This window comes from Lemur catta, chromosome 1 (genome assembly GCF_020740605.2).
Source record: "Lemur catta isolate mLemCat1 chromosome 1, mLemCat1.pri, whole genome shotgun sequence".
NCBI lineage: Eukaryota > Metazoa > Chordata > Mammalia > Primates > Lemuridae > Lemur > Lemur catta.
Window position 1 is genome coordinate 83,278,891 of NC_059128.1, and position 12,046 is coordinate 83,290,936.

Genomic DNA, 12,046 nt, shown 5'->3' on the forward strand with positions numbered 1-12,046 from the left:
TTTGTGTAACAGCCAAATATAAATATATTTTCCCCACACATAGCATTATCATTGCTTAGGGCCTTCACTTGTTACATTAAGGATTGGCTTCACATACCCAATAGTTACATATTCCAGTTGAAATTTGTAAATCCCACTTAAAGATAAAAAAGTTTTTAGAGTTTTTGAAATTCTGAATTTCTGCTCTGCTATCAGTTACCCAATCAAATCTGCCCTGAATAACAAATATAGATATATATAGATTTCTAGTTTTATGCTTTGCTTTTCTTCTTTTGCTAGGTTGCATTGCCAAATTTTACCAAGAGGTGGCAAGCTAGAAATACAAATCTGAAAATTCATAAACTTAATGTTTCAGGTAATGTAAAAACTAACTATATCCACAGAATGCTAGTAAAGGAAGGAATCTTAAAGATCACTTAGTAGTCTTTAGTAGCTAAAAAACACAGACTCTGGACTCAGATTAATCTAGTTAGGACCCTAGCTCTGTTGTTTACTATATGTGCAATCTTCTGTAAGTTTCTGAACTTTTTTTTGTTTCCTTACCTATGAAATAGGACAATAACAGTATCTACTTCACAATATTGCTGTGAAGATTAAACAAAATGATCCATGCAAGTTGTTTTAGCACAATGCCTGCCTCATAGTCAAATTTCAACCATGGTGGTTATCACTTCAAAATTCCATAAATTATAAATTTTTCTTATCAGTCTACCAGCAATAAGGGGCACACATATTATAAATAAACCTAACCACATGTCCCCCTCCAAACACTAGTACCAGCACATCCTTCCTGCCTAGGTGCTGCTGGCAAAAATTGGGGATAAACTTAAAGATTCCTAAAACAAATTTTTACTTCAAGGTAACATGTGGAAATCAACATATTTTTTACAACTAAATATATTCTATGATTCTATATATTAAAATTAGAAAGGAGCTTCCAGCTATGGAGAAGTAGGTCCTATTAGACTAATCATCCCACAGACAACAACCATAAACCCAAAAGATAAAAAAAGACTTAAAGGCACTGAAGAGCTACCGAAAGCAAGCAGCAACTAGATGGAGTCTGTACTTAGAATAAAGCAACAGGCCTGAGTGAGTTTCCAGATTTTAAAAGCTTATTGCTAAAATACCAATAGAAATCTCACAGTCTTACATTGGCTTAAAGAACCAGGATACCCAGTTTAAGGTGACAATAGCAGCTGGAAAGTGATGAGAAAAATTCTGCAAAATAGAGAGTCACAGAAAAGGAGTCCTGAATGCAGCACATTAACTCTACACAAACCTTTGGCTGAACCATTAAGTATGATGTATACTTGGAGCGACCTCCAAGTAGCCCAGCTAAATAACTGAACAGACATTTCTGCTGCCCACTGTAGGAGAGACAGAGTTTGGAGTTTGAGTACAATCAAGTTAATCAATGACTGCCTTAGTCTGCTCAGATTGCCACAAGAAATACCACAGACTTGGTGGCACAACAACTAACATTTATTTTCTCACAGTTCTGGAGAGCGGAAGTTCAAGGCCAAAATGCCAGCAGGTTTCAGTGTTTGGCGAGGGCTCTAAGATGGCTGCCCACAAGCCATGGCTTCATGGTAGAGAGAGAGTGAACCAGCTCTCTGGCATCTCTTCTTCTAAGGGCACTAATCCTACATCAGACCAGGGCCCCATCCTCATGACCTCATCTATCCGTGATTACCTCCCAAAGTCCTCATCTCCAAATACCATCACTTTGGAGGGTAAGGCTTCAACATATGAATTCTGGGAGTCACAAACATTCAGTCCATAACAACTTTAAAAAAAACCAACTATACTCTTCAGACTATAAACAGAACCCAGAGTTTCTACAAGGTAACACTCACAATATCCAATATCTACTCCAAAATTACTACACATAGAAAGACACAGGAAAATGTGACTCATTCAAAAGAAAGGCCATCTAATTAACTGGCAATTGCCTACTAATAAAACGGATGTACTTAAAAAAAATTAAATGACAGTAGAGACCTAGAAATTCAGATTTATGTGATGAATCTGTACACAGGTCAGCATGCCTGCTAAGGCTGACACAGACAATAATCAAAATAAGGTTAGCCCAAAGCAAAATGTTGAAATTGGCTGGCACTCTCTGACTTCCCCTATCAGAGTCCAATAGATTTGATCTTCCGGCATTCTTTCAGACTCTAGAGTTGCACTTTTTTTTAAATCACAATTTCTTAACTAATTTATAATTAGATACTATTAACATTTCAGATGTGAACCCTAAGAGAGTGTTTTAAAGCTACTATTGAAAAGCATCTTTAGAATGACAGTAGAAAAGTTCTATATATTAAAAAATTGAATCCAATTCAGACCATGACCATGTTTGTAAATAGAGTCTTATTATATCCAACCCTATTTTCTGTCCATTTTGCTTTTCTTGCTGATCTGGGGATACTGCTACCCTGATTGTTTAAGACCAATAATGCCCAAGTTTTGTGGGGTACAAAATGTTTGATGAAGAGGACTGTGAGCAGTTGACATCATGCCACACAGTTGGGATCCAACATATTAAATAATTAAAGACTGAGCACACTGAATCTAAAAAGTAGCCAGCCTGGCCGGGCGCAGTGACTCATGCCTGTAATCCTAGCACTCTGGGAGGCCAAGGTGGATGGATCGTTTGAGCTCAGGAGTTTGAGACCAGCCTGAGCAAGAGTGAGACCCCATCTCTACTAAAAAAAATAGAAAGAAATTAGCTGGACAACTAAAAATATATATAGAAAAAATTAGCCGGGCATGGTGGCATATGCCTGTAGTCCCAGCTACTCGGGAGGTTGAGGCAGTAGGATTCGTTGAGCCCAGGAGTTTGAGGTTGTTGTGAGCGGAGGTGACACAATGGCACTCTAGCCCAGGCAACAGAGTGAGACTCTGTCTCAAAAAAAAAAAAGAATTACACCCATCCAGAAATCTATTTAATGATTTTTCCAATTTACTAAGGGTCCCCTCAGAGTAGTAAGTCTCTGCACTTTGTCAAAATAAAATGTACGCAGCCAAGTTGTGAATAACCTGTCCTAAGGTTAATATACAGAAATCTGGTAGTAAAGGAAATACTACCAGATTTCATATCACTTGATTTTTCCAATTTACTGAGGAACCCCTCAGAGTAGTAAGTCTCTGCACTTTGTCAAAATAAAATGTATGCAGCCAAGTTGTGAATAACCTGTCCTAAGGTTAATATACAGAAATCTGGTAGTAAAGGAAATATTACCAGATTTCGTATCACTCAAAGAAAATAAGGTATAACAAAATTTTAAGTTAACACATTTTATAAAATAACCTTAACTTTTTTACTTAACATAACACCTGCCATCTGTAATCCTAGCACTCTGGGAGGCCTAAGTGGGTGCATCGTTTGAGCTCAGGAGTTTGAAACCAGCCTGAGCAAGAGTCAGACCCCGTCTCTACTAAAAAATAGAAAGAAATTAGCTGGACAACTAAAAATATATACCAAAAATTAGCCGGGCGTGGTGGCGCGTGCCTGTAGTCCCAGCTTACTTGGGAGGCTGAGGCAGAAGGACTGCTTGAGCCCAGGAGTTTGAGGTTGCTGTGAGCTAGGCTGATGCCACGGCACTCTAGCAAGGGTGACAGAAGCAGGACTCTGCCTCAAAAAAAAAAAAAAAAAACCTGTCATTTGTGATCTCACAAATATACATGCCCCTGAATATCAAAAAAGCCTTCTTTAAGTTTCTGTAGTTTGGCAGGTCAACACCTACTCTACTGCTTACTAGCCCTGTGACCTCTGGCAAGTGATTTTCGCTCCTCTGTTCTTTATACATAAATGATATAGAAAACAAGATTATGTATTTCACAAAGTTTTCTTGAGGGATTAATATGTGTAATTGATATGTATAAAGCATTTAGAACAATGGCCACAGCTAAATGTTGATACAATGTTAGCTAATACAAAAATCTGTCTAAAGCCTATACACACTTCTCTTAGTCCAGAGTACCTTCTGTGTATTGGGTACAATAATTTTACTCTTAAAGACTAAGAAAACTATTGGTTCATGTTCTAAAGCCTTATCTTCCCAGTCTAATTAACATTTCTCCAGTTTCCTCCTTATAGTAATAGTCGTCTTCTCAGATAACTTTCCCCCTATCATTTCCAGTGTACTGCCAAACTGTGAGCAGAAAGTAGAAAACTAATCCTGTTAAATTTCACTTTGCACATATTTTTCTAACAGTGAACTTTGGTCTCAAGGTTGCTATATTCCTGATATTACTTGGCTCAAAAGCTTTTTTCTTACTTTCCATGAGAAGCTGGGCTTCCAAACGTTAAGGTTTCCAGAAGTTGGCAGTTGGACAGTTGAGGTGTTATGGTATTAACATATTTACATGACGGTAAGAGGGACAAGCAGTGCTTCACAGATTTTAATCCTAATATTACTCCTGAGGTCAAACAGAGGAAAGATTATCATCTGCCTTTTACAAACAGAGAAGGTAACAGTGATGCTCATAAGACTGTGACCTGGCAAAGATGCTTAGGTCAAGAGGCAAGTCTACCAACTTCAAAAAACTGGTTACCTCCAAACACCACAATTTCCTTCAACAGGGTTCTAAAACCTCTATATGGTCAGAAAACTAAACATTGCACTCCTTCAAAAACAGTTTAAATGAACCCAGAGCAATTTTCTAAATCTAAAATGAACTAAACCAAAGAATTAACAAAATCTTTAAAAGTACTAACTTAATTTAAATCAGAACCAAGCATTCTTTATAAACTAGAAGAGATCCAATTCTCCAAGTCAAACACTACATTCACAAACTAATAATTGCAGAGCACCATCTAAAAGTGACACCTATCTAAATTCTTTTTATTGATTCACATGACTCAGTTCAAATCTCCATAAATAGTCAAAGTTTAAATCGTAAACTAATCTCAATCACTCTGAATTGTGCTTCCAGGTACCAAACTTAATGCAGACATTTAACAAACAGGCACTCAGCCCTGCCTTCTCCCCGCAAAAAACCAAAGTGCAATTTACGCTTATGCTGAAAGGTTCCCCAAAAGGAAAGCGGAAAGAAGAACCCAGAATGAAATAATGGACCCATGGCAAAAACTAAAAGACTACTACTAAAACTAACACATGAATGACCAATGGAGAACTTCACAACTGACAGATCAGGTGGCTGACAACAGGAACCCACCCACTGGTCAACATTAACATCAAAAAAAAAAAAGGAAAGAAAAGGCCGGGTGCAGTGGCTCACGCCTGTAATCCTAGCACTCTGGGAGGCCGAGGCAGGTGATCGCTCGAGGTCAGGAGTTCAAGACCAGCCTGAGCAAGAGCGAAACCCCATCTCTACTAAAAATAGAAAGAAATTATCTGGCCAACTAAAAATATATATAGAAAAAATTAGCCGGGCATGGTGGCGCATGCCTGTAGTCCCAGCTACTCGGGAGGCTGAGGTAGTAGGATCGCTTAAGCCCAGGAGCTTGAGGTTGCTGTGAGCTAGGCTGATGCCACGGCACTCACTCTAGCCCGGGTAACAGAGCGAGACTCTGTCTAAAAAAAAAAAGGAAAGAAAAGGAAGAAAGAAAAGAAATGAAAAAACAAAAACAGCTAGAGGACATGTGCCTCTTAATGTAATGCAACAGAAAGTACATAGTACCACCTATGAGTATTGCCAAAATATGAAACTAGAATCTGATCAAGTCCTTAGATTAACCCCTAGTTCATAGGAAATACAGAGAAGAAACATGTTACATGACACTGTAGGGATGCATTCAACAAAATACAAACTGTGGGAAACTCTTAAGGTAAATGAATAATCAGGTTTTTTGAACAAACAAACAGTAAATGACAAGAACAACAACAAAAAAAACCCAAAAGGGTGCTAGAGACTGAAAGTTATCAACCAAATACTATATGCAGAATTCTTTGGATCCTGAATTACACAAATTGAATAAGTAAAACATGAGACAATAAGAGAAATACACTAAGTATTTAATTAAGGTATTAATGTTTAGGTGTGCTAATAGTATTGTGGTTAAGAGTCCTTATCTTTTTAGACATACAAACAATAAAATATCTATAGATGATATATGTCTAGGATTTGCTTTAAAATTACCCAGTTGAGGGGAAATGGGAGGGATAACAGAAGAGACAAAATTCACGTTTGAAACTGGTGAAACTGGTCAATGGATATTTTCATTTTACTATGTATCTTTTTATGTTGGAAACCCCTCACATTAGAATGTTAAAGACAGAATATCAGAGCATTAGATCAAAATATAGAGATAACTCTCCAACTTAAATTTTGCAAGTGCTTGCTTCAATAGATCTTCATTTTAAAATGTTTTAAAATGCATATTTTAAGTATTGCTTTCTAATATTACATGTGCACATTTTAAGTAATAAGTCCAATTATCACGTTTTCATGTTATGCCCAGTTACTATCAACATTTACACGTACAAATTTAGAGCCATTACTCCACAAAAGTGACCAAGTTCTGAAAATTCTAACTCCTAAACATCTTACTCTGTTCCTTCTTTCTTCTAATTCTTTATTTCAAGCCCACAAAATTTGTCAGAGTCTTGCAATAGCCTCCTCTCACAAGTCTTTCTCTTTTTGGTTTAACCACACACCAAATTTCCTTAAGTGGGTCCCCAGCATCTCCAAAATAAAACCCAAACCCTCTACATGACATACATTACTTTCTGAAATCTGGTCCTTGCTTCTCTTTGTTTGTTATGAGATGGGCTCTCGCTCTGTCACTAAGGCTGGAGCTTACTGCAGCTTCAAACTTCTGGGCTTAAGCGATCCTTCTACCTCAGTCTCCCCAGTAGCTAGGACTATAGGCATGAGAGACCACAACCTGACTTGCCTATCTTTATAATATTCCCCCCAGTAACCCTTATCGTTCCATACTCCACTCATTCCAAACTATGTACAGTATTACGTAGCAGTCCCCAGAAAAAACTAAAGATGCTCTTTTCTTTAAAGGTCAGTTCCCTTAGACTAAAACAATCAATTCAATACCCCTTCTATTTCCAGGTTAACTCCAATTCTTATTAATTCTACAAGACTAACCAGTAGCTCCTCTGCCAGCCTACCCAGATTTTTCTTTCTCTCTCCCTGACTACCCTACACTTTCACAGTAATCTACACAATAGTATCACAGTATCCTTTTATTTTTTGCATAACTATTAATACATTGTCCCTCAAGGCTATTATCACAGTGCCTAAAACATGGTAGATATTAAATGTTTATTTTATGAAGTAAACTATGCACCTTCCACTGGACAGTTTTTTTTAAATAAATAATGAGAATGTGAACTATGTGAATGTAGACTTGTCTAACACTTCTTTGGCTCTCCAGTGCCTATCACGGTGCTTGGAAAATATCACTAAGTAAGTGACCGCAAATGAATAAAACAAGATTTTCCAGTAGCCATGATAGATAATTTTTACAAAATTTGATTCTGCTCCGGTTTTTTAACTTGTTTCTTGGTATTTTGTTTGTTTTGTGTTGTTTTTTAGTCAGTTGGCTGATGCATTTTACAGCTTTTTAAAGCACAGAAAATTTGTATATGCTCTTAATGTCCAAGTAGAAACTGATTACCAGAAGCAAATGCCTTAAATAATAGTTCACAGTTAGAATTACGCAGTGTGAAGGCAATGTACTTATGTGAACTTTTAGGTCAATTGTTTACCTAAAAATTGAGGAAGCTGAACAAATCATTATTGAATGAAGGACCCCAGCTGTAGGTTACCCTAAAAACTTAATTGGAAATTGTAATGAAAATCACACAATTCAACAGCAATCAAGACTTAGTGTTAAAACTAAAACCAGACTCTTAATCTCAAATTTTAAAGTGAGAATTTCTCCTTGCTGAATCAACAGGTTTGTTAACAGCATGTCCAATCAATACTGAATTCAGACTATGTGCCAAGAGTGGTACACTATTTATGTAGACAAATATATTGTCTGGGGGAGTGTATCTGCTATGAAAACGACTGGCCATAAGCGGAAAGGCAGCAGAAACAGGAGAAACCTGGACCACATCTTAATTTTTGAAAGCTGTTTCAAGTATGTAGACAGCAAGACTAATTAAGGCAAGAGATCAGATTTGAGAAGGACACCTGAAGTAAGGCTACGAAATTACAGACTTTCAATAGAAACAAAGAAGTCTGTTGCTCTAATCAAACATTAGGAATTGATGAACGGCTTTGAAGATGATAAAGCATCTTCACTTCCATTTTCTAATGTATCTGAAAGTTTTTCTTTTAAATATTTAAATAATATGTTCAAATGTGTAATATTTACCATCTAAAAAGGAAAATGACATATCACTGAATTGTCAGTATTAATGGCTTGGTTTTTTTAAAACAAAGCGCTCTGATTCAACTTCCCCTCCCCACATAGATTCCCTCAAATCCATTTAAGTAGCAAATTCAAAAATTTAGGCTGGGTGCGGTGGCTCACGCCTATAATCCTAGCACTCTGGGAGGCCACGGCAGGCGGATCACTTGAAGTCCGAAATTCAAGACCAGCCTGAGCAAGAGGGAGACCACATCCTTACAAAAAGGGAAAAACAAAAAAACAAAACAAAACAAAACAACCCAGCGGGGAGTCGTGGCGCATGGCTGCAGTCCCAGCTTACCCAGGAGGCTGAGGCAGAAGGATTGCTTAGAGCTCAGGAGTTGGAGGTTACAGTGAGTTACAATGACACCACTACACTCTATCCGCGGCAACAGAGTGAGACTCTGTCTCAACAAAAACAAACAAGGCAACTGAGCACCCCTCCTCACAACCCCTCACGCCTTCATTAAAAAAAAAGGAAAAAGAAATTCAAAAATTTTGGCCAGCCTGGTTGCAGTGGTGAGCACCTGTAATCCTAGCTACATGCTTGAGCCCAGGAGTTCAAATCCAGCCTGGGCAACATAGCCATACGCGGTCTCTAATTCTTAAAAAATAAAAATAAATTAATTAATTAAATTTTAAAAATGCAGGGCCAGTAAAGGGACTTAAACTCTTCTGTTTAACATTATGAAAATGATAAAATGAAGTTTTTATTGACTTTACATTACCAAAGAAGGTGGAAAATAGTGAAAGATTCACTATTCAAAGTATAACTACATTTGTCGTATAAGTAAAAACTCCTATTTCAGTTTTGTACGGCACTTGAACTAGCTTCTGGAGTAAACCTGCCAGCCTCCAGTAGAGGGAGAGTTGTTTGCATAAAGCCTATCAAATTCAAGTACTGACCAGAAATACCTCCCCTGCTCTTCAAGTCCTTGATCTAAATAACTTTTTTTGTAAAAAAAAAAAAAAAAAAATCTTCAAATTTGGTTCCTGGCCTTTACAAAAAAAACTCTATCAAAAGCTGCAATGCACCGCCTCCCTCTCTCCGTTCCACCTTTCGGTTTAAAACACGACCAACCTTTCTCTGGGGCAACGAAGTAGTTCGATTAAATCTTGACAGTACATCGCCTTGATCCCCACAGCAGCGCCCCCTCCTCATCCTTAATTCTTGCTACTCCAAACCAGATCTACCGTCAATACTGCCAAATCCTTCCCCTTCGGCTCCAAAAAGAAAATGTACCTGTAGAGTATCCGCTGCGCAGCAAACAAGGCACAGCTCCGAATCCGTGTCCTCTACCCCTTTTTTGTACCCCTTCAGCCCTCCCTCTTTTTTTCCATGTTGAACTTGAGCAGAGAGCATTTGGCTCCCTTATCTGCCAGCAACCGGCGCCAGGAGGACCGCGCTCCCAGGAGATGCGGAGCTTGCAGACTGCGCGCCGCGGCCGCTCGGCTCAGGCCGGCCAGGCAGTCCCCAGCTCGCGCCTCTGCCGCCTCGAGAGGCCCTCCTGGAGCCCGGTCTCAGAGCAGGGGATTCCCGCGACAAGCTGTCGCGCCAGATTTGCTACCTGCTACCACCCCGCACCCCTTGGCGAACTGCACACCCGTCCCGCCAGGGCAGATCCGGAAGCCTCAAGGCAAGTCGGGGGTCCTTCGCCCCCTAAACCGCGGCTCCCCCCTCTACTTGCCTGCCGGGTCCTGCCCGTCCCCACCTGCAACCCCCAGCACCACTCCCCGCCCGGGCCTGCGTGGGTCCAGTACCATTCTCCTCACGGGGCGGACTCCGGAAGGGCAGCAACTCCACCTCCTCCTCCTCCGCGGCCTGTAGCCATCTATCGGGAAGCGTCTCCGGAGGCGGCAGCAGGGGCCGCCGGACAAGGACAGCCCAGGGAAACCTTCTCACAACTAACTCAGCTCCGGCGCTAGCAGCAGAAACCGAGTCTTTCATAATTGTGCGACCAACTCCTCCGGGTGACTGGCCACAGGGACGCGCCCGCGCCCGCCTCCGCCGGCGACGGGGCTGGAGACAGACCACGTGAGAGGCGCGTCGTGTGCGTCGCCGCCCGCGGGCCGGGTCACGTGAAGGGCGCGCGCTCCCTCGCGTCCAGGCCGCCTCCCTGGGCGCCGCGCGCACGCGCCGGGCACGAGCGCCCCCGCCCCCGCCCCCGCCACCCCCGGTGTCCCCGGGGGTGTTCTCCCCAGATCTCCGCTGGATACCTGGGCGGGGCTTGCACAAACCTCGGCCTCAGCTCCGGGAACTTGAGGAATCAGCGGTGGAGGGTTAAGGTTCCAGGCGTCCGGGACCCAGCGTGGAGTCGTGGCGTGGTCTCACCTCCGCTAACCCGGCCTGGCCTCTGCCTGCCAGCTCGAGCGAACTAGTGTCCCAGCCCCCTCTCTGTGTCTCAGCGGCTTTAAATATTACTGTCTCCTCGGCCGAAGTGCGAAGTCATCTTCTTACCCCAAATCATGTTCTTCCTCTAGCCTCTCCTGTTGCTGCCAGTAAAAATTCTTGTTGGTGTAACTATAGGCCATTCTTTTCCCTCCAGAGATAGACATCGCCCACAGACACGCACACACCACAGACCTTCTGAACCAAAGACTGCAGGTTGTTCCCTGGGTCTAATACATGCCTATTCGTCTGTCCATTTCCTTTGCTGTCACACCAGCCCAGGTTTGGCTATTAGCGATAGTTTACTGAACGTTATTCTCCCCTGTCTACTCGGAAGACCACAATCAGTTTAATTTTCTTAGAGCATTGCTTTATACACATAGCCTTTCTGCTCCCAAAGACTTCAAGAGTTCCTCAGTCTGACCCTCTATGATCTGATTCTATCTTATCTTTTTTCAAAAGACAACTTTATTGAATAATTGACAACCTGCACATTTTTAAATGTACAATTTGATAATTTTGACAAATGTATACACCCATGAAATCACCAAAATCAAGGTAGTGAATGTATTCACCCACAAGTTACTCCCTGCTCTTTATAATGTGTCCATCCTGTCCTTCCCCATCATATCTCTTAGCAACTACAGATCTGCTTTCTGTCACTACAGATAAATTTGCACATGCTGAAGTTCTATATACTGGCATACAATATGGATGGCGGGGAGGCTCCTGATTTCTTTCGCTCAGCATAATTATTACCTCTCAAATGTTATGACCCACAATTCGCTGAAGTGGAATCTTCAACAAAACTGATCAACCCACTGTTTTTCCTAACAAGCGTTGACCACACTTGTGAATAGTCTTCTGGTATTGTGTTTTCCTTCCCCATCTGGCAGGTCCAGCAGGACCAAAGTTTAAATATGTTTTATTAAATAATATATGTGTCATCCAAGGTTGTCAGCCCCTTGGGGCAGGGATCTTGACTGATTTATACATGCATTCAATAAATGTTTATTTTCTAGATTTCAGTTGGGCCTACACACTTCCTGCCTTTAGGAATTTATAATCTAGAAGGTGGAGACAAACTGGGAAAATAGAAATAGAAGATGAATGAGTACTTTGTTTCCTTTGGACTTTGCCACTCTGACCTTTTTGTACCCACAAATGCTTCACCCCTTACTTGGATGATGTAGAAATGAAACAAGACACTTAGCCAGAATTCTTTGGTAAATTGGAGCATTTAGTTGAGTTGGAAATAGGGAACAGGGTTTATCTTTAATCAAACTTAAATTAAAATAAATTCCTTAATT

General features: G+C 40.7%; 1 protein-coding gene across 2 annotated transcripts in view; it reads right to left on the reverse strand.

The window, feature by feature from the left end:
* TRPM7 (transient receptor potential cation channel subfamily M member 7) overlaps positions 1 to 10,393 on the reverse strand; it is a 102,240-nt gene extending 91,847 nt beyond the window's left edge. Inside the window, exon 1 of one of the 2 annotated variants that reach the window (XM_045529156.1) lies at positions 10,109 to 10,393. In XM_045529156.1, coding sequence (XP_045385112.1) covers positions 10,109 to 10,111 — 3 coding nt within the window. In that variant the 5' untranslated portion in view covers positions 10,112 to 10,393. The remainder of the gene's footprint in view (positions 1 to 10,108) is intronic. The other variant, XM_045529165.1, reaches the window with a different exon arrangement.
* Between the last annotated feature and the right edge of the window lie 1,653 nt (positions 10,394 to 12,046).